The 18874-nt window shown below is 36.5% G+C and overlaps 1 protein-coding gene across 22 annotated transcripts in view; it reads right to left on the reverse strand.

Moving 5' to 3' along the window:
* The window catches only part of NRXN1 (neurexin 1), a 1133364-nt gene that overhangs the window by 38092 nt on the left and 1076398 nt on the right, over nt 1-18874 (reverse strand). For 2 of the 22 annotated variants that reach the window (XM_025353864.1, XM_025353862.1), the window contains exon 1: nt 18091-18320. The exons of the other annotated variants lie outside the window; for them this stretch is intronic. In XM_025353864.1, the coding sequence (XP_025209649.1) occupies nt 18091-18123 (33 nt within the window). In that variant the 5' untranslated portion in view covers nt 18124-18320. Of the gene's footprint in view, nt 1-18090; nt 18321-18874 lie in introns of those variants that run through there. 22 annotated transcript variants of the gene reach the window in all.

Raw genomic sequence — 18874 nt, forward strand, 5'->3', positions numbered from 1 at the left:
TAAATCACCTCATCTTACTGGACAAAACAAAAGTACCTTAGACTTTTACAAAAACATTTCCAAATGCAAGAGATTGACAGAACCAAAGATGCTCTATGTTCTCTGATACCGAGCTATCAGATGATTAGAAAAGGTATCAATTTGAAAAGCAAGAAGAAGCATTGTCATGTTAACTTTTTCGGAAAATGCGACTGCTACCACCATTCATTGTAAGGCAATTGGTGCTCCTTCATTTTTACAACTAATAAATGGTGCCAGTGTTTACTTTTCTCCTTTTCCCTTTGATTTCATTTTTTTCATCTCTTCCTATTTCATTTTTGGTGTTCCAACCCCCAGAGGAGCTACCTCAGGAAATAAGATCTCACATAGCAAGAAAAGTCCAAGGAGCAAATGCTGTTTGACTCTAACCTACACACCGTAGCACCTTAGGTCCATGTGTAAATTTAGGGAAGAGAATTACATGCTCTCTTCCAGTTATTATTATATAATTCCATAAGTCAAAGAAATCTGGAAATGTTTCTGTGAGTAGAAATTTGTGATAAAGGAGATAGTCTTTTTTACTCTGCCAAAATACTTTTTGGTACAAGGAACGTGCCCTGTATATAACTGTTGATTTAATTTGAGATATCATGAGCCCTGACACTTGACTTCTAGTTCTCCAATTTAAGTTACTAAGCTGCCTACATTCTATCAGGATAATTTGCCATATAATCATGAATGGGTGGGGGAAATTGGCAGCTTTTAATAGTTCTCAAAGGTAGTTCCTAAGAGAGGTGAGTTGGAACTGATGAAATTGAGATACATGCTAAGTGACCAGGCATCCCTGCTTTGAATTTTAAATGGAAATTCAGTGTGTAACAAATGCAGGCTCTCTATGAGCAGCAAGTTGATTTTTCCACTATTGAGCATGGAAGAAGCATGAATGTTGTAGCTGAACAGACTGGACTTAAATCCCACCTCTGCCACTTACTAGCTGTGTAACCCTGGGCGAATTCCCCAACTTCTCTGTATTTCTTTCTATGTAAAAGTGAAGTTATTTACACCTATTTTGCATGAGTATTATATGTATTACATTATCTAGACCTAGATAGGCATACTGTATAGCACAGTAGCTGGTATATGGAAGATATTATCATGAGTATTTATTACATAGATATAACCAGCTTTCAAAATGAATGGCTCTTGTAGATATTTTCACATTATTCTCACTGCAATATGGAAATTAAACTTTATTCCTAGCACTGGACTCCCTAATCTTTAGAGACAAACACTCCCTTCACAAAGAAAGTACACGTTTCTCACCTAAACTCACACATCCCTGTTTAAATATTCTATAAACAGAGAAGATTATATATTTGATAGGACAGTGCTTGTAAAAGCACCTCACAAAAATCACAACATTGTCACTGTATTGAAGATACAAGGATCGTCTCTTCTCTCTAGCTACACGATGTAATCAAGCATTTGTCAAATCATATTTGGAGGCTCTTTGAATTATGTACTCCAGTTCCCTTTTAGGTAAAGAGAAGGAAACCCTAAACTGGCACGGTCAGGCATGGGTCAGATGTACAGCGTCAAATTACTGCACTGCACTGTTCAGGAGGGACTTAGGAGTCTATCTAGTCTCCCGGCTCTCCACCCAGTTGGCATCTTACTCCTTCTACTGCTCTTAGTTTCATGTTTGGGTATGGGACAGACAAAAATAACAGCAAGAATAATTTACTACTTTTCCCAAGTTTCTCATATGTGACTTGACTTTTTAAATTCTGCCCTATGTCTTACCGAAATTTTAAGGAAGGCCTTTGAAAAATACTAGGGAATGGTGCCATCACTCACAGCTGCCAGACTAGAGAGCACTCAGTGGCTGATGCAAAGCCCAGTAAAATCCAACTGAAGAACACAAGTGCAGAAACAGGACAAGAGTTTTGCTAATTGTCTTGAGAACCAGGAGCTTCATTAGAGAACTTGCCTTTGTGCACGTATTTCATGAGATGGGATCTGCTGCTGAACTCTTCCTGCAGGTATTTCAGTGTTTTATTTAGTTATGATATTGCCTAATGACCTCTTTTTTGGGGTCCACTATTCATATTTTGGTCATTTAAAAAGTTGCTATAAATAAACATCACTTAAATAACATTTAGATTTCTAAATGATTAAACATATCCTCTCTTGGATAGCTTTCCTCTCGCCAGCCTTGCATTTACAGTCTGTCTCACTCAATGCTGACATGTTTCATTGCAGTTGTTATCATGCCTCTGCCATCTGGGTTTGTCCTTTTCCTTCCCGCACACCTCTGCAATCCCCACCTGCCCTCTTCCCTTCATTATCATTGCTTAGATGCCTACTAAGTAAGGACAAGAAAGAAGGCTACTCAACATAAATATACCTTTTATCATCATGAGAACTTATATAGGTGTAGCTCTTTAAACAGATAGTTCAGAAGACAAACTTTTCTTGATGATTTGGTGTCATTTTTATGAGCACGAGGCTGAAAACACAGTAGTGATCTCAAAGAGTATCGCTGACTATTCCCCATAGGTGCCCAAGGTGCTTGTTTACTTTGTAGTCTATGAAAGCTCAATCTAGTTTTTGTCTTTTGTCAGCCTTTATAGACTTTCTTTCTTTCAGTTTGCCCCTTCAGATTTGCTTTGAGCTGGAAATCCAGATAATCAAGGTTCTCTATCTTGAGAGATGAGAAATTGGCTATAAGGCAAAGGATGTCAGACAGGTTCTCAAATGAGAAAGCCCAGGTGCATGAGAGCACTCAGTCAAGGCGGATGGCTTCAAATACACAGGACCTGTTAGTTTCTTCCAAATGCAAAGTTCTTCATGAAGGTAGTACATTTATTTGTAAGCGACTCTCCCAGTAATATTTTCACTATGATAATTTTCAAATGGGCTTTTCTCATTGTATTGAATCCAAGAATCCTTATTGAAAGAAGGTTCCACATTTCTAAATTTCTATTTTCCAAGATCTATTCAAACAGAAGCCAAGCCTCCTTTTGTGTTCCATTGAGTTGGCTGGGAGGGAAATGAAGATGAAGTAATATAATAAGGAAGGTGGCTATCTTACTGTCATTGACTACTTTGCTACCTGAAAGACTTGAAGGTACACTGGTTTCTATTTTTTGGTAGAACCTGATGCAGCCATACAGGCATCTAGCTATATCTATCCAGAGTGGGTGATTCACCTGGTGTACCCTGAAGAGACGGAGAGATGTGCTCCATGGTAGCATCTTTTTGGTTTCCTAGGACCAGTTGTTTGCTTGACAAATTGAGAAGTCCTGGTACAGGTTATGGGATCTTATAATGCTGCTTCCCAGTGATCTGCTGCATAGGCACTGGAGTCAGACATACCCACGTTTAAATCTGGACTCTACTATTTCGAGCTGGTAGAACTTGGGTGACTTATTTAACCTCTCATTTGTAAATGGGAGGGATGCACTGCCAATCTCTGCAGTAGTTGTAGGAATTAAGAAAATCATGACAGATGATATACTTAATACTGTTCCTGGTATGGGATACATTCAAAATAAATATTGGCTATTATCACCTTCATTATTATTTTATAAGACATGCATAAGTTACCTCCGGCATGCTGAAAATAACGTTTCTTAATAAAGTGGGTAAAATCCCAGTATCCTAGCATTCACAAGAGGTAGACAATCCACTTTTGTCCTTGTCTAGCATATTGTGAAGTGGAAGGGGAAAGAGCCAAACAGTGCATGAAGAATGCAAATGTATTTTTTTCCTGAATGTTCTATTTTGCTTTTTGACTTTTAAACTCCACTGTATTTCAAAACACAGTTCCAACCATTCCAAAGCATTTTTGAATTGGAAAGCCTTCTTTTTTTTGTTTCATAATAAGCTAACTGCAGGTGCAAACTCAAGGGAGACAGACCTTGGAAATTTTAAGTATGTTGCCATGGCAATGGTTTGCAAGAATGTGTATGAGTTTCATCTTAGCTCTCAAGCATTCAACCGAGTTCATATGTGGAGGTTCAAATCACGAGGCACACAATGTTTGCCACTCATTGTGTCTTGAAAGGTTTGGAAATAACTGTCTGTGTTGCTTATAGCAACCAGAAACCACAAAATTCTATTTATTTATTTACTTATGCAAATGTAGAGATCCAGTCATTCATATCTGCTCTTAGGTGGCCTATCTCACCAGTTTGGCTACTCTAAGAGAAGCAGTACACATAAATCCAACAATAATCATTTTCACCATTGTTGCAAACACAGTTGTACTCCCAATATGGAATAGCTATAAAAATGTTCTACTGAATATCACATTAATTTCCTCATCCAAATTTGACATATCCTCCAAGAAGCACGATAATTATTCAAAGATACTGCATTAAAGCAAAATTTCAGTCTAATGAATTGTGGAGGATCTCCTTAAAAGTATCCCATCTTATAGTGTAGGAAAGAAAGTGAAAGCATACAAGTCCAGTCATTAAATTAACACCACCCACCCCAGAGAAAGCACCAGCACCAGCACTGCCAACAAAAAGACATGCAAAAAACATCATTTTATCATATATCACTACCTCAATGGTTCTTAAATAGTTCAGTTAATGCTTCTAAATTCCAAAACCTGCACAATGAACTCATGCTTCATTGACAAAAGAGGCAATGATTCTTGATAAAAGCATTCTTTTCCCCATAAATGGAATCCACAGCATACTACACTTGGGAAGGTTTTAAAGCTACCTATTGGGTACAGGACATAATTATTAACAAATTTTCTTCTAATTACGAGGCTTTTTTTTTCATGTAAAATGAGTACCAAACAAATAATATCATTTTTTAAATTAAATAATTGATTAATTAAAATCCAGCAAGAAAAAGCCGGATTTCTAGGGGTGTATGTTCTTCAGGTTTCCTAGCAAAAGCGTGCTGCAAATGATTCATCATGATACAGAATGCCCTACATAAAAACAAGGCCACAGGGGACCCCAGTATCTCCTGCATTTTGTTACTGACAAAACCCTTCACAAAGGCATTATTAGCTACCAAACCCTGGCAGTTACTTAAAATTCACTTTGTTGCTTTAACATTGACCCATCTTCCAAAACACACAGACACACACACACACACACAAACACACACACAATCTCTCAATCTCCCGTACTCCTTGCTGTAACATCTTGTTGATGTACTTTAAGACTGCAGTAGAGCTTCCCTCCACTGACCCTCCATTCTAAGAAGCTTACAGCAATGCTGGAATTAAACAAATGAGAACACAGTAATTAGCTATGCAAACTGTCAACTAGATCTAAAAAGAAAAACAACCCAGAAAACATAACAATCAGCAGTTTCAAGTCCTAACAAGAATCTGCATTGAATTCTCATTTATTTTAAACAAAAATAGATTAGGCCTTTTGAAAAATAGTCAGTGAAATTTCTGTGGAAATAGGACAAATTAGCCTATGGGTCTTTACATCTGATTTCTGTGATGCTGATACAGTAGAAAAGTCCAACACTCTTTCCAAATAAATGCTCTTCTACACGTTAATAGCCATACTTACTTCCAAAGGTGAGTAGCACCAAAAATATTTCCAAAGCGGATATGAAACAGGTTAGTGGATCAACTTATGTGGTGTGACACCCCAGTTCCCAACTCTCTCCCCACAACCTCATCCTAATCATTTTATCAATGATAACTAAAATATAAAGGGAAACTGTAAGGGAAAAACAATTCTTGAAATATCTGGTGTGGCTGGGTGTGGTGGTACACACCTCTAGTCCCAGTCACCTTGAGGAGGCTGAGGCAGGAGGGTCACTTGACTCCAGCCTGGGCAACACAGTGAGACCCTAACACTAAAAAAAAAAAGAAAAAAGAAAAATATTTGTGTGTTTGTGGTATACGAAGGGGAGGGAATAGGTCTTAAATTCCTTGGGTGGAGAGTACTGATTATATAATTTGTAGCTAAATCTCAGAGTTTCTTCATAGATATCAACCAACTGCCTCCTTACCCTTCAGGAACCATCCTGAGTTCCGATGAAGCAACATGGATTATCTCTATGATACAGACACTTTGTCTGAATACTAATCTAATGCTTCAATTGACTGTTAAATGTTCTCTTAACCCATTTGCATCCCATAATAGAGATCTGGATTTTTTTTAAAATTGAGAATTGTAATGACTCTGTAAAAGTTTTGTTGCTTCAAGTCTTTTATCTTTAAACTTGCTGAATAACTGCCTACTTTACAAATTGAGAATGTAATGTGTAATGCCTGAAACTAGTGTAGGACAATAAATAGTAATCTAAGATTTGATAAGAGTTCTATCAGCATTCTAAACCACTGACCTGGGATAAATCACTCCTCATCCTAATATAAGTAGGTTAGAGTAGATGACTTTTCACATCTCCCATGCAATGATGGAGAGTAACGCAAGGGAGTCCTGTGGTAATGGTAGAGGTTAATATCCTGATTGAGGTGGTGGTTACAAGAAGCTACACATGTGATAAAATTGCATAGAAGCCAGGCATGGTGGCTCACGAGGTCAGGAGATCAAGACCATCCTGACTAACATGGTGAAATCCGTTTTTACTAAAAATACAAAAATTAGCCAGGCATGGTGGCAGGCGCCTGTAGTCCCAGCTACTAAGGAGGCTGAGGCAGGAGAATTGCTTGAACCTGGGAGGCAGAGGTTGCAGTGAGCTGAGATCATGCCACTGCACTCCAGCTTGGGTGACAGAGCGAGACTCCATCTCAAAAAAACAAAACAAAACAAAGCAAACAAAAAACTGCATAGAGCTACACATGCACATATACAAACACAAACACACAAATGAGTGCATGCATCACTGACAAAATCTGAATAAGCTCTATGATTTGTACCCATATCAACATTCTGGTTTTGATATTGGACTACAGGTAAGAAAGATGTTAACATGGCAACGAGATTGGTTGAGGAGTAGAGGGATCTCCCTGTATCTTCCTGTGCAACATTCTATGAATCTATAATTATTTCAAAGTAGGATGTTTTAGAAATAAATAAATACATACATACATAATACATACATACATACATAATCTTCTCTTTCATGAAATGGCTTATTGACGGTCAGAGATAAAATGACAATATACAGTTGTCAGCCTGTCATACATACAGTCATACATACAGCCTGATGTTTTATCAATGGAGCAAAATTAATTGGTTACATACAATTTACTTTTCTGCTAAAAACTATAGTTGTTACCTGAAATAACTATTGTTTTTAATGTAGTTACAATATTGACTATTTCACCATTACTCAAGGTAAAGATATTGTCACATGTTATCACTAGTGACACCATTTTTGTCTATTTTTTTGTCACTTATCTCTGAATATTAAATCCTGAAATTAAGACATGAAATAACTAAAAATTTCACCACCAAAAAAATTATGTACTTGATTTAAAAGAGAAAATGGTCAGGCATGGTGGCTCATCCCTGTAATACTGGCATTTTGGGAGGCGGGGGCAGGAGGATCACTTGAGCTCAGGAGTTCCAGATCAGCCTGGGCAACATAGCAAGACCTCACATCTACTAAAAAGGAAAAAAAAAAAAAAAAATAGCGAAGCTTGGTGGCTTGTGCCTGTAGTCCCAGTGTACTCAGGAGGCTCAGGCAGGAGGAGCCCTTGAGCCCAGGATATGGAGACAGCAGTGAGCGATGATCATGAAACTACACTCAGCCTGGGCAACAAAGTGAGAGCACGTCTCTAAATAAATAAATAAGGACATATAGTAAAAAAAGAAAATGAAAACAAAATACAAATAAAATGAAACTGACAAAACAGGAAATATCAGGGATTCACTAAAAATTAATTTTCCATTATTTATATCCTGAGGATGCTGCCATTTCTGCCCAATTAGCTACCCCTACAATGTGTAATCTTATTTTTCAGTCCTCAAATCCTGCAGAATCTTTATTTATCTGAGAATTCAATTGTGCTCAACATGCTTTCTTTTAATGTCACAGAATTCAGTGAATTTTCCTGACTTCCATGTGCTCTAAAAATAATGGCTAGTGACTTAGAAGTTTTATTGCTATGTATTGGCTTCAAAATTTGTCTTTCAAGTGACAGGAATGGGGCAGAAAAAAGACAGTAGATGCCACTAGCAGAGTTCCGGTGTAGGCAAAATAGAAGAAAAGAGGCAAAGCAAATGGGAAATAAGAAGGAGAATGAGCAGAAGGAAGGAGAAAAGCTAAGAAAAGAGTTCCTCCACCTATGTTTGGGTGGTGGCAGAGTGTCTCTGTCCATTTTACAAGTGACATCTACGATACAGTTATTTCATATTTAGGAAAGTAGAATGAATCTCTCATGCAATGAGATGTGAAATAAGTCTTGATTACAGTATTCTAGAAAGCGGCTTAAGAGAAAAGAAGCAAAAGACTTTACTCCTCATAAATACCAAACCTTCAGACACAGAACAGAAATGTGCAGTTAGAAGATCCCTCCCACCCCCATCCTTGAACATCTTTCACCAAACAAAACAGGGTAAAACAAACTCAGGCAGTTTCTCAATTACCTTCATTAAAATGTCTAAGAATGGTGAATTAAATGACGAATCCCTTTCAGAATCCATTAATACTTTTTCCAGAGCTAATACTATCAGTAAATTTTAAATAGTGGGAGGAATTATTAGAAAAGAATAAAATATTTAACAGATGCTGAATCGGTCACGTGTTCCAGAGCTGCTGTAACATAACCAGGCCTCTAGTTTATGTGTCCATAATGAAAACAGCTGGCTGAGAAGTTATGAGGCCACACCTCACCACACCTCATTCTCACCCTGCTCTCTCCCTAGTCCCACAGAGGCACAATACAGTTCTAAAGCTTTGAAGTCTGAAGTTCAGGGAATGCTTTAAAGATGAAGTGTTTGAGCTAACTATTTTCTGGAAGTCAAATCTATCATTATAACATTACATTAAAAGCTACACTTCTACTGTACATATCAATTTATGCTCCAAACTGCTGGTTTCCCAGAACATCCATTGAATCCTTGTGGGAGGTAAATAGTTTCTGTTTAGATTTTGACAGAAAATTAAAATTTAAAATGTAATCACTGCATGCATCTTCCATATATTAAGAAGTCTTCGGTGGCTCACACCTGTAATCCCAGCACTTTGGGAGGATGAGGCAGATGGATTACCTGAGGTCAGGAGATGGAGACCAGCCTGGCCAATATGGTGAAACCCCATCTCTACTAAAACTACAAAAAATTAGCCAGGTGTGGTGGCGTGCACCTGTAATGCCAGCTACTCAGGAGGCTGAGGCGGGAGAATTGCTTGAACTAGGGAGGTGGAGGTTGCGGTGAGCCGAGATCACGCCATTGTACTCCAGCAAAAAAGCCGGGCATAGAGTGGCTCACATCTGTAATCCCAGCACTTTGGGAGGCTGAGGCGGGTGGACTGCCTGAGGCCAGGAGTTTGAGACCAGCCTGGCCAAGATGGTGAAACCACATCTTTACTAAAAATACAAAAAATTAGCTGGACATGGTGGCGGGTGCCTGTAATCCCAGCTACTAGGGAGGCTGAGGCAGGAGAATCGCTTGAACCCGGGAGGTGGAGGTTGCAGTAAGCCAAGATTGTGCCACTGCACTCCAGTCTGGGCAACAAAAGCGAAAGTCCATCTCAAAAAATAAATAAATAAAATAAAATTTAAAAGTCTTGAAATGATAAATGTCCAAGTGCTTTATTTTACTTTATTTTTTGAGATGAGGGTCTCACTCTGTCACCCAGTCTGGAGTGCAGTGGTGCAATATCAGATCACTGCAACCTCCATCTCCTGGGCTCAAGTGATTCTCCCACTTCAGCCCCCTGACAGGTGCGCACCACCGTGCCTGGCTATTTTTTGTATTTTTGGTAGAGACAGGGTTTCACCATGTTTCCCAGGCTGGTCTCAAACTCCTGAGCTCAAACCTGCCTTGGCCTACCAAAGTGCTGGGATTAAAGGCATGAGTCACTATGTCCGGTTTCAAAGTTCTAATTATGTTTCCTTGTGTCTAGGAACAACTTTTTTCTGCCTAAGGTTTCTAATTATTATAGATGCAAGCAAGCTATATAATCTTTTTTCTTTCTTTCTTTCTTTTTTTTTTTGAGACAGAGTGTGCCTCTGTCTTCCAGGTTGGAGTGCAATGGGGACATCTTGGCCCACTACAATCTCCAACTCCCAGGTTCAAACGATTCTCCTGCCTCAGCCCCTCAAGTAGCTGGGTTTACAGGCGCCCACCACCACACCCAGCTAATTTTTTGTAGTTTTAGTAGAGATGGGGTTTTACCATGTTGGCCAGGCTGGTCTTGAACTCCTGACCCAGGCAATCCACTCGCCTTGGCCTCCCAAAGTGCTGGGATTACAGGTGTGAGCCACCATGCCTGGCCTAAGTTTTTATATACAAATTGTGAACAGCCATAAAAATAATTTGTCCTACACAACTAACCTTTTGTTCCTAATATAGACTTTCTCTTTCACATTTATAGAAAAATGCTTACAACGCCTTGTTCTCAGAGGATCTCAATTGGCAGTTTTGAAATTTATTTTTCCACAAATCTTTATCAGTGGTAAGAATGTTTCTCAGGCTGTGCTGTCAATAGCTTACGTCACCACTTTCCTTCCCACTTCATTAGGAACCACACTGTACTTTATTTCTTAAAGGAGAATCTGAAACTGATTTGGGGAAGAAGGACTTTTAGTACAGAGCATGCAGCACTCTATCAAATATTTATTGATATAAAGACTAAAAATACACACAATAGGTATAGCATTCACATGGGCAATTATTTAGCAGATTCAGCTGGTGTGATTTTACACCACAGTGGTATTCTTCTTATGAATACCAGAGAGAGAATCAAAGTTTCTTGACGTTTGGTAATAAACATTTTCACTTACAGTGAGTAAGTTTGCTCTTTTGGCATCCATTGTATAAAAAATAGTTTGAAATCATTCCAAATTAGCAAAGCTGGAAGTTTGGAAACACAAGGGGAATGATCAATATAGGCCCCCATACCTTCGTTTTCACTGAAGTGTGACTGCTTTTGAGATACAACACCGAGAAAATTTTCCTCATTTTCAAGATGAAGAGATGTTATTTCTTCCTATTGTGTTTCTGGGATTTGAAATGAGCGTCTGTATTCTTCATTATGGAAATGGAAAATGAGTTTGCCCTATAATTAATGCTAGATGTGACAATTTTTCTGGCACTATCTTCAAAATAAAAATTTTCAACATGACAATCTCATAAGAAAATCTCAGATGCAGATTCATCTCAAAATCCAGGTGAGATAATTCAACAAAATGAAAAATAGCCTGTTTATAAGACCAATGTTCTTTAAAATGTTTCTTTTTTTTTTTTTTAAAGGAAACACATTTATTCACACTCCAAAATCATGAAATGTTAGAGCTGCGAACTCCTCACCTTACAAACAAGAAAATCAAGTGTCAGAAGATTAAGCCATTAAGTCTTCACCAGTAGATGTAGAACTTTCTCCAGTACAATGTCTTCACATAAATCAATTAAAAGAAAATGCTCTAAAATTAGATAAGCTCCAAAGAGTAATCTGTTCACATTGGGACATGTTGAATTTGAAGTGAACTGATAGCAGTTGTAAGGGTAGATCTGAAGTTGAGAAGAGAATTCTGGGCTGGAGATCTTATAGATTTCCCAACGAAACCAAAAGAGAAAAGGAGATTCTGAGACCAACTTCAGAAAAATCCAACATTTAAAAGGTTAGAAAGAAAAAAACAGGTACAAACAAAGAACTGCTTTCCTGTTAATTGTTTTTACTCCTAAAATATTTGATTGAATGTTTCCAAATGGAAATCTGAGGAATCCAGTGAAGAGGATTCTCTTAGGCAATTGGTGGATTCTCTTAGGCAATTTATCGAACCCAGTGATAAATTTCCCAAAGTAGTCTTATAACACTCAGTGGTATCTATGACACAAGAATTGTAAAAGTAAATCACTTTTCAAAAGTAATTCACCTTAAAAAAGTGATTAAAATTAACCAGATGTTAATTTCTTAGCATTGACATACGTACAATGGGTTATAGGACATATTCACATTAGGGAAAAATGAACAAAAAGAGAATTCTCTAAAATACGTTTATGACATTTCTAGAATCTCAAATTATTCTGAATTAAAATATTTATTTTTAAAATAAAAAAGTGTGCTGATCTGATTAACTCCCATATATTACATATAAGATGACAAAACTGTGGTATTTATAAATACATTCTCTTTTTAAAAAATGATGCAGATACATTCAACAAAGAAAAAGAAATACAACCACAACCAAAACAAGCAACTTACAAATTCTTCCCCTACTTTTGTTATGTTTATAGACATAAAACATGTATTATCTTTGTTTGAATGACATGTATTTGAAAATGTCCTCCCATTTTAGAGTTTCAAATAAAACAAGCATATACTTTTCTACTTAATCTTTTCAATTTAAACCTTCATATCTCTTCCTAAAGTACTGAAAACAGTAGATGCATCATTTAGGGAATTGCTAGGTAGAGTGAAATAGGCTGGAGTCAGTATTTATTTTGTTATTGCAGGAGAAGCCTTCTGTTTAAAATGACACCTTCTCTTGCAATTGAAATCTTACTATGTGGAAAACTAGAAAGTCAGGAATCTAGAAAACACTTGTTGCAGTGGATGTCTTTAAGAAGTGACCTTAGCTTCCTTTTCTCTAGCTTGAAGTTTTGTAAAGCAATCAAGAGCTATTCAGTTTAATGTATTACACCTAGGTATCATTTCAGTCAGTTTTAATGAATGGTTCACAAAATATCCCATAATTATTCACCATATTTTAAGCTACTTACTGAGAAAATAATAGTATTGATGACCATTCCAGTATCAGGAGTAGATAGTTTATATAATTATTATTACTTATTCAAAATTGTTTCACCTAAGGCCAGATCCTCATTTACTGCCCAGACCTACTCACACTCACCCACAGACTCCATCCCACCAAAAAGAAAAGAAAATTAAGAGCTACCGAAGGAAGTAGAATCAGGCAAAGAATTATTGCTAGAGCAATTTATAAGAATGCTCAATCATACCATAAGGGTCTGAGACAGTTATGCAGTTATGCCAAAGGGTCCAATTTACTTTTTCTAAAGAAAAACACTTAGCAACAATGGCTAATTTTAATGAATAAAGAGAATGAATACAAACTAACTATGCAGATGACTTTTCAACCAAAAGTTGCATCCAAGAGTAGCTATTCCCTGCCAAATTTTTGGCTTGCTATATGTACTTTTAAGCCTATTATTTAATATCTACATATTTAGCAATGTTTTATATAGACACACAATTTATACAAATGTTGTAGTCCCACTACAAATCTAAACAGTAGATGATCCACTCAATCTAGCTGTGCTAATGGACAGATGCACGGTATATAACTAAAACAATGATTTTGAAGCCAATGGAGGGTAACTGATCCAAAAAGCACATCTAATCATGCAAACTAATCCAATATGTAGACAGTTCATACATGGAAAATTGAGAATTGACTCCTGAGTCTATACATATGCAACTTCAAAATAAAGCACTTTACAAAAAATCAAAATTATATGCAAAAGGTTTGATTTGACAATAAAATGGTTTTGAAGTCATAATGGCAGCCTTAGTTTTATATATGTAATTATACCTTATTATACATACATTTTATTTTATATAATCTATACATTTGAATAGAAAGTTTTTTTTCATTATAGGTAAATTCATTTCACTGGACGACTGATTAGGAAAGACTTTTGTCTTTGATACACTCTCCCATCTGAATACTAACCAGCGCAAACCCTGCTTAGCTTCTGAGATCAGATGAGACTGGGTGTATTCAGTGTGGTATGGCCATAGACTGCTATATTCCTGTAGAGTTTTCAACTTGAACGATGTTAAGTCAGCCAGGTAATGGCATTTCCCTATACTGTTAAGCCTTCACTTTACCCATGACTTTACTATTAAATTTACGCTGTGAACTTATGTAATCATGTTTTTCATCAAAAATCTGAAATAGTCTTAGAGCCAAGATGGTGGAGTCCTACAAAACTCATTACATTTTAATAAAAAAGCAGGGGAAACAAAGGTGAGAGCATAGAGACTGCAGACCTGATTTCTTTTGAGAACTGACTTATTTTGGCTCCTCAAAATAATATTCAAGTCATTCCCACCATGATATATAGTTTTTGTCTTTCAAAGTAATGAATACTTAAAGTAATGGAGACTTTAAACAAAAGGCTGTACATTATAGTTATGGGAAAATAGTAAAACAAGTATTTGAATATTTTTTATTCCCATGAAAATGAATTGTGGCTTAATCCACAGATCAAAAAACATATACAACAACATTGAAAAAATATGTATCATTGGTTTTTGGGAAATAATTCTGAGGTAGTTACTTATGGTTAATCAAATGAATTAAAATAAAGGTGAAAATTTGAGGAGCAAATGGAAATGGGTAGTGATAATACACATAGTTTATGATGTAAAAATATAAACTATCTCTCATATATTTCTGCTTTTTAATAGCTGTTACTCAGTTTGAATTCATACTGTCTTTAATGTGCCAAAAGACCCTAGAGATATCCATGAACATATAATTGTCTGTGATTCTCTCCAGTTATTCTGTGTACTGGAAATTGCCTACCTACTCCACAATATTCTCCTTAGCTCCATTCTCTGTGCTAGAGTGATGAGGGAAGGAGGCCTTCAGGAGATTCAAATATCAGCTGTCAAGTAAATGTAAATAAGATAGCAGAAGGTAAAATCAGTCTTTTGGGGTCAATACTGGTAAATGTAGTATAAATTTTAAAAATTTAAATGCTAAAGAAAGTATAAATCTAAACTTGGTGTCACTATACTATCTTGAATTTGCACAAAGATTATTGTTTATGTTTAATAATCTCAAGTTCTGAAGCAAATGGATGCCATTTTTTTTTCTGTCTATTGGTGTTTGAGTCCATAAATCACAGGAAAAGCAGCGGAGGAATAAAACACTGGGAACTAGGAAAATGGGAGGTAAAAGAGAAGACTAAATAATAAAAGGCACCACTTGATCTAAGTGTGATTAAATATTCATTAACACTGTTCAGTTGTGGATTTTGGTAGTGTTCATAATACTAGAATTAAGAGCACTAATTTTGATAGGGTGAAATCTCATTTAAATGTCATTTTCTAAATGGGCAGAGTATAAGCTGAGTTCTTGAAATATTTAAACTTAATATAGACAAAGGCCTAAAGTACTTGGCTACATGCTTTTTTCCCATTTGAAAACTAAAAAGTGTCAGCTAAGAGGGCTTTTCCTATCAATTAGCATTCTGGTTACTGCATCCATCATATAGTTAATTGATTGTCCTCGTACTTTATAAATGCACCCAGATGCTGTGGTATAAACACATTTCATAAATTAAAGAAGCATATGGAAGTGACACAGACAGTAGCATTTCATCATAACTACCCAGAACATCTTTAATATGCGATGTTACATCACTAATTATTTTGTAAATATGTAAGCATTTCCCTAGTTAATGTGTTGGTGAGAAATTTGCTTGGCACTTGAGCCCAAATGCTATTGTAACCAGACATTTAATAACAGTTCAGGGCTCTTCTAGTTTCATTCCATTCTGCTCATAAGAAGAATGTGTCTCTTAGCCTACTGGGCAACCTTGATTGTGCAAAGTCAATGAAAATATTTATCCTTTATTACTGGGTAATTTTGCTCAATGAACAGCAGTCTACTCTCCATAACATAAATATCTGTCCAAAGATCGGTCTGGAGACTCTTTCTAAAAATGTTACAGGGAATTTGCCAAGTAAGAAGCATATTGCTGCTTAATAAATTTTTTCCATTAATTTCTAAGGATAGAATATGAAGGAAACAACAGCAGAAATAAGTTGGCTTTATTCTTCAACTTTGGGAAAACTAGTATAATGATGTGAGTATATTATCCTGAATTTACTTTAAGGTACCAAAAGGAAAAATTTTTTTCTTCTTGTCTAAGTCATTATTTCTTCTAAAGCCAAGGTTCAAAAATTAAGTCAAAAGAACTTTTTTGAGAATGGAAACTTTCTTTGGAGAATGGAAATTCTCTACATATATTAATACAAAATCCACTAGATAACTGACAAGTGAGCTGTGGGTAACCCAAACGATTGCATTTAAACATTTTAAATTTGTGCTTCATTGTTACATTTTAGAAGCATGATTTTTGTCAGATTAATTTGCACTTAGGACTGAAAATTTTATCTGGGTTCAACTAGAATTTTGTAAGAGTCATTAAAATCAGAGGATTCAGAAGTAAGTTGATTTTCATCCTCCTTCAGTCCTATGACTTTTCTGGGTAAAAGCTGTGTCCAGTTCTCTGGGAGCTGGGGTGACAGAAGGCTTGATGGAGGCTGCTGAAAGATTAATTTCATTTCAGAATTTGAACTGGCTATTGGTAAGGCTCCATGCTGCATAATAAAATCAGCACATACTTAAATAAAACATTCAAAAGTTATTCTGTAAATGGCCATCTATTAAAAAGCCAGAAGTCACATAAGAGCAGATTACCTAGCATGGCTCTAAACATTTTCAGAATTGAAAACTTCTTTAGGGACAAATTTGGTAAACCCTATAGATGCTTGAATCATCCAAAGTCTGGTAAATAAGTTTAGTATGAATTGCCACATTTATATTTAGATGCTACTAACTAAAATAATACAAAAGCCTAATGTTAATTTCACTTCTGCTTCTCCTGAACTTGGCAAACAGAAAAATGTGACAAACACCACAAACAGACAACACACTATTTGTAATCTGGTAAAGCAACTTCCATTCATGGAATTTCTTTCCTTCATGAAGCAAGGACTATCTAGTTTAATGAAAATAGTTGTCACCACAGACATGACATTCTGTCTCCTAATTAAATGAAGATGCAATCAGAAGATCCCTTGAAAAGAGAGGCCAGGCTTCCTTCACTATTAAGCACACTCTTCCCTAAGGGCACCCTCCTACCCTTTTTCTGATATGCAATCCCTTCTGTCCTCCATCTGCTCCACCCCCACCTATTGTCTCCACTCACTCCAAGCATGCCAATCCCATCTGTCTATACTCTTGCTTCTGCTAGCTCTAATTCCCCACAGGCCTAGGCAATGTTTGAATGCCAAGGCATTTTTGCTTTTCTCGAGAATAAGGACTAGCTAGGAGGGTATCAAACAATTCCCCAAGGAATTCACACACACACAAACATGAACATGGTCTCTCACATACAAAGAGCAGTTTAGAATCCTCTTCTAGGATATAATTTCTTAAAAAATGTTTTTAATTATTTCATCTGGGAAGCATTTTAGAAAATTAAAATCTTACTGTTGTTGAAGTAATCAAAATTAATATTTCAGAAATATAAACACTTCCATTATCCTAGACATGCTTTTCAGTAAGCAGAATTAATGTAAGTAAATGTTACTAATATCTTATCATGAATTATTTACATTAATCAGGTTTAATCATTGATCACTAATACATTTTCTGGTTTACCAAACATGCATTTAATTCAGACATTCCATCTTTACAAATGCTCATGAAAATCCCACTCTGCCACAAAAGCATGCATGGTCAGAATCTAAGCATATTTAAGCAAAATTTTCACCAAGTCATTAACATTAACAAAGCAGTCTGGCAAGTATTGAAAGCAGCTTTTATTCATGCTTTCACTTGAACTAAGTTAATACATATATACATACATATGCACACACACACACACACACACACACGTTTTGGTTGTTTTTGCCACAAGCATGCTGATAAACCCCTGAAGCTCACAAAAAGCAGCAGCAGATAAAACTAGAAGCAACCATGCTCAGGGTTTAAGGACATTTTAAAATTTAAAACAACCTTTCTCCATTTCACATACAGCATGCATAAATTTGACATGCAATCTTCAAGAAGAAATATTTTAACATAAATCTTAAAATTAGTTTATCCAAATGAGTTTATTCTTATTTTCATTATTATTGTTTTTAGGCTTCTGGTATCTTAAACCCTGCATGCTGCAGATCTAAGCTGTGCTCAGCAGCGGCTGTGACAGAAGAAGCTACCTGCGAGTTTTCACAGTGCCATCTCATATCCATGTCTGTCTGGCTACCCTGCGTGCTTAGAGCTTTTTTCTTAATTCTTAATGGAAATCCTAGGAAATTTAGTCCATCCTCTGAAATCAATACTGGTGACAGGAGAGCTCCCTGACTCAGTGGGAGATCAAGATGATAAATTGCCTGCGCATCAGCCCGGCCTATCAGTGCCCTGCACACAGATGGGCGAGAAAAGACACAGAAAAGGCTCTATCAGTCACGTGTCACTGAGGAGCCAATGGCTGACGCGCTACGGCAGGAAGGGATGCTGCAGTTCCGTCTGCAGTTGACGAGGCTGTTGGTACACAGCCCAGCCCGGCACCGCTCAAAAAGTCTTAAGAAGTCGTTGCTTTTAAATTTGCTCCCCTAACGAGACCGCATAGGGAAACAGACCTCCTTCTAAACCCCTGACCCAAAGAAAGGCTAATTTTCATGCACGAACATTTTCTGTATATTACATTCTAATCCAGTGTGATTGCTAAGTAGAAGGGAAACTTTTTTTTCCCCCAGCTCTTAAACTGTTATGTGTTTTTCTTGAGATAATTATCATCTTTTTTGCCTAATATTAAATTAGAAGACTTAAACTGTGCAATTAGCATGCAACCCTCCCAGCAGAATCTCCTCGAAGCCTTATAATTGTAATTATAATTTTATTTGTAAGTTAATGAATGACATTTTTTGAATACCATGTTTATAATGAGTATTTTTATGGGATGAGTTTGTAAAGACAAATATGCAACATTAAGAAATACAT

The sequence above is a fragment of the Theropithecus gelada genome, chromosome 13 (assembly GCF_003255815.1).
Source record: "Theropithecus gelada isolate Dixy chromosome 13, Tgel_1.0, whole genome shotgun sequence".
Classification (NCBI taxonomy): Eukaryota; Metazoa; Chordata; class Mammalia; order Primates; family Cercopithecidae; genus Theropithecus; species Theropithecus gelada.